The 3,727-nt window shown below is 42.8% G+C and overlaps 1 protein-coding gene across 1 annotated transcript in view; it reads right to left on the bottom strand.

Moving 5' to 3' along the window:
* Positions 1–1,241: 1,241 nt before the first annotated feature.
* Positions 1,242–3,727, bottom strand: part of LOC310779505 (uncharacterized protein) — a 38,276-nt gene continuing 35,790 nt past the window's right edge. Inside the window, exons 30-31 of the mRNA XM_083640036.1 lie at positions 3,129–3,250; positions 1,242–3,035 (exon numbers count right to left, since the gene is read on the bottom strand). Coding sequence (XP_083496162.1) covers positions 2,958–3,035; positions 3,129–3,250 — 200 coding nt within the window. The 3' untranslated portion in view covers positions 1,242–2,957. The remainder of the gene's footprint in view (positions 3,036–3,128; positions 3,251–3,727) is intronic.

Consider the following 3,727-nt stretch of genomic DNA (forward strand, 5'->3'; position numbering starts at 1 on the left):
GAAAGAGGAGAAACGGGGCTAACGTGCAGATAAACAGTTTTTGTTTCATACCTTCTGCTGTTTGCTCAAACTTGTGTTCGGCTGCTTGCCTGAAACAGCCAGGTGGGAAGTCACTACCCTACTCTTTTAACACATGTTTATTTATCACCACTATCTTTGGTGAAGGAAGTAGTATCCCAGGCAGCGACAGTGCGCATGCGCACTCTCAGTCAGAGGTTCTTCTTCTTTCAATTTGATTGGTGATTGGCAACCAGCTTAGAGGTGCATTACCGCCACCTACCTGCACACTTAAAAGTGTGGAACATCTATAAAGCCAGTTTCTTTCAAATACCTACTAATTAAATGACATGCGTCAGGGGTTCAAAACTCATCTGTATGCCCCAATCACGGCTAAGAATGAGAATGACGTTATCTTCTGTAGATTTTATTTTGTGAAAAAATATTTGACAACATTGTAAATCTGAAAACTCTGTTATGTAATAGCCTACTGCGTTCCCACACATCATAGATACAATTTCAACTTTCCATGACTTTTCAAGGTAATGTCAGGAGGTGACTGAATCAATAGCCTACCAGAAATGACTAGACTGGACAAATAGGGCACTGCCTAGTCCAGTGGTTCTCAAACTTTTTCCTATCGACGAGGACCCCTAATTTGGTCCACATTGCAGCCACGAACCCCCATTTAATGTCTTTTTCTCTCTAACCCAAATCTGGAAATGTGTCTAGAGATAACAGTGAAACTATGAGCAAAGCAGCAATTCTTCTACTCTTGTAAATGAAATCATTGTTAAGTTTAACAATTCATCAATTTGCTGGGATACCCCTCAAGGACCATTGGTCTAGTCATTTACAAAATCCCTAGCTTGGTAAACTATACTGATCACAATTTTTTTTTAAATAAAATATATATAAAAAAGAAAAAACTTTACTGATCACTTGAACTTGCATTCTGTAGAATGATACGGAATGTGAGTTCACTGATCAGTATGACTTTTCCAAAACGTTCAAGGATTTTACCAATCCCACGACTTTTCCAGGCATGGAAAATGAGATTTTGAAATGATTTTTCCAGATGGCCATGACCGTGGAGGGAACCCTCTAAAGATAATATAATATGGCAATGAAGTCCTCAAAAATGGAGGAACAAACTTTCCCATTACAATCAGTAAACAGCATCAAATAACCCGAGAACCTGAAACAAAGAGCCGCTGTAGTTTGTTTTTATTGCCTTTATTGAATTAGAAGACCTTCATTATCGCAAAAAAATAGAAAACTTGCCTAATGGGAAACTGAAGAGCAGCAGGACAAGATTCAAATACTGATACAGGAACTGAACCCAGAGATCTTTCATATTTGATATACACTACTGGATGCTCGACCACCAGTAATAAGAAATGGTACTCTGCCCGGTCTCCTAAATGGTCATGTGGTCACCGTGACCATTGACACCTCACACTTGAAGTGTTGTGAGAGAGAGCCTGGTGACACAGGCCGGGGTTAGTGCTGACCTAGCAAGCTTACTTGAGCTAGAGATCGTGAGTTCCAAACGCCACACAAACCGCACATAGCCTATAAACACAAAGCTGCCCCTTGTTAGCTCAATGTAGTTGTAACTAAGATATTCGATTAAAAAAAAAAAAAAATCCAACTACAGATTTCATTACATCAGCAAACTTCACATGTAGCTTTAGCTAATCGCTCCCTGCTAACGTGGGGGCAAAATAATCTGTCATAATCTGTGATCACATTCACTCCTCCCTTTGACTCCAATAGACTCCTAGCGTATGTGGGCATAGACCAGACCAGCACATCCGGGTAATTTGCAAAACATGAAGGCCGCGCCCCTTTTTAGGGGATAACACAAGCCACTCGCGTTGACTTCAATGTAAAATAGCAGTACCAAAAACATCTATAGGAAAATAACAGAATTCATTTTGTTTATAAATGACCCAAAGACACGACAATATATTTCAACTCGGCTGGCCATAGAATGCACAAGATACATCGACACGAGGTGCTTGCCTTATATGAACGCTGTATCCAGTTTCCACCAGGGTACATGCATCGTCCACATTGACGGTGTCACCCCTACTCTATCGCAGACCAGTTTTTTGTTTTTTTTATTGTTAGTGAAACTATAACAACACAGCAACTCTTCGGCATATCTCTATAAAATTAAACCGTTTTAAATAGTTTGTTTGAAGTGGTTTCGGCTTCTTGTACCGTCTTTTACTATGGTGGGTTTCCCCTAAAAAGGGGCGCGGCCTTGGCGCTGGACGCTTGAAGACGCGACGCAGTTCTGGTGTATGGCAAGTCTCCTAAGTGGGCGTGGCCATGGAGAAACAGATACAGGAAGTGATTGGAAGATGGTGCGTCTCACTTTGATATCCCACCGTCTCTGCTGAAGCCGCTCCAGCAGGTCTCGTCTCTCGATCATGACATCACACACTCGCGACTTGCATTTTGAAGTTTCTTGCTTAGGAATAGTGATAACACGGTGGATGGAAAGAATATAATATTCATAAAACATAATATTCTGTTAGGAGCACTGGTTTACATAACAGGATTGAAATGTCAAATTCCATGATTTCAATCATTTATATAACTTTCAAAACATGCTGGCCAGCCAACAATTGTGTAACGGGGGAACTGTTGGTCGAGCAACGTCCCGACACTGTACAATTTGCAACTGCACTGAACACGCAACCGACAAACAGCCTCCGTGACTTTTGTAAGCAACTGTGACCAACCGAGCTTCATCATATTGTTGCCTCTTATAATCCATTGTGACATCCACAGTGACCTGTCTCAGGTGTCTGTCTGTCTACATGGCTTCAGAAAGTTGCCGATGTGTCATGATGCGTTTGAGCATTTTCCAAGGTCACTTGCAGTTTTATTTCACATGATCAAAAACAAACAAACAAAACATAAAAATGTAGTGGGCGGAGTCATGGTCAGTCAGAGGCGGAGCCTTGAGCATAACTTCCTGTTGAACCTTCTGACCGGACTTGTTGAAGCTTCTGGAGATGTTTCTGGAAGGAGGGGAGAAGAGTCACGTAAGGGACGTGTGTGTGTGCGTGTGCGTGTGCGTGTGTGTGTGTGTGTGTGTGCGTGCGTGCGTGTACCTCCATGTTGTCATAGTGTTGCTGGCTGCTGCAGTGGAGTTTCTTGGCAGTGCTTTCATTCAGATAGTATTCGGAGCACAGATTACAGAAAAATCCTAATTTAGGAGCAACAAACTGCATACCTAGAGAGAGAGAGACAGAGAGAGAGACACAGAGAGAGAGAGAGAGAGAGAGAGAGAGAGAGACACACAGACAGAGAGACAGAGAGAGAGACAGAGAGAGAGAGAGACAGAGAGACAGAGAGAGACAGAGAGACCGAGAGAGAGACAGAGAGAGAGAGAGACAGAGAGAGAGACAGAGAGAGAGAGAGACAGAGAGAGAGACAGAGAGAGAGAGAGAGAGACAGAGAGAGAGAGAGAGACAGAGAGACAGAGAGAGAGACAGAGAGAGAGAGAGACAGAGAGAGAGACAGAGAGAGAGAGAGACAGAGAGAGAGACAGAGAGAGACAGAGAGAGAGAGAGAGAGAGACAGAGAGAGAGACAGACAGAGAGAGAGACAGAGAGAGAGACAGAGAGAGAGACAGACAGAGAGAGAGAGAGACAGAGAGAGAGACAGAGAGAGAGAGAGAGAGAGATGTGGCAGAAATTAGATATAGCTC

This window comes from Poromitra crassiceps (genome assembly GCF_964638095.1).
Source record: "Poromitra crassiceps genome assembly, chromosome: 7".
In the NCBI taxonomy this organism is placed as follows: Eukaryota; Metazoa; Chordata; class Actinopteri; order Beryciformes; family Melamphaidae; genus Poromitra; species Poromitra crassiceps.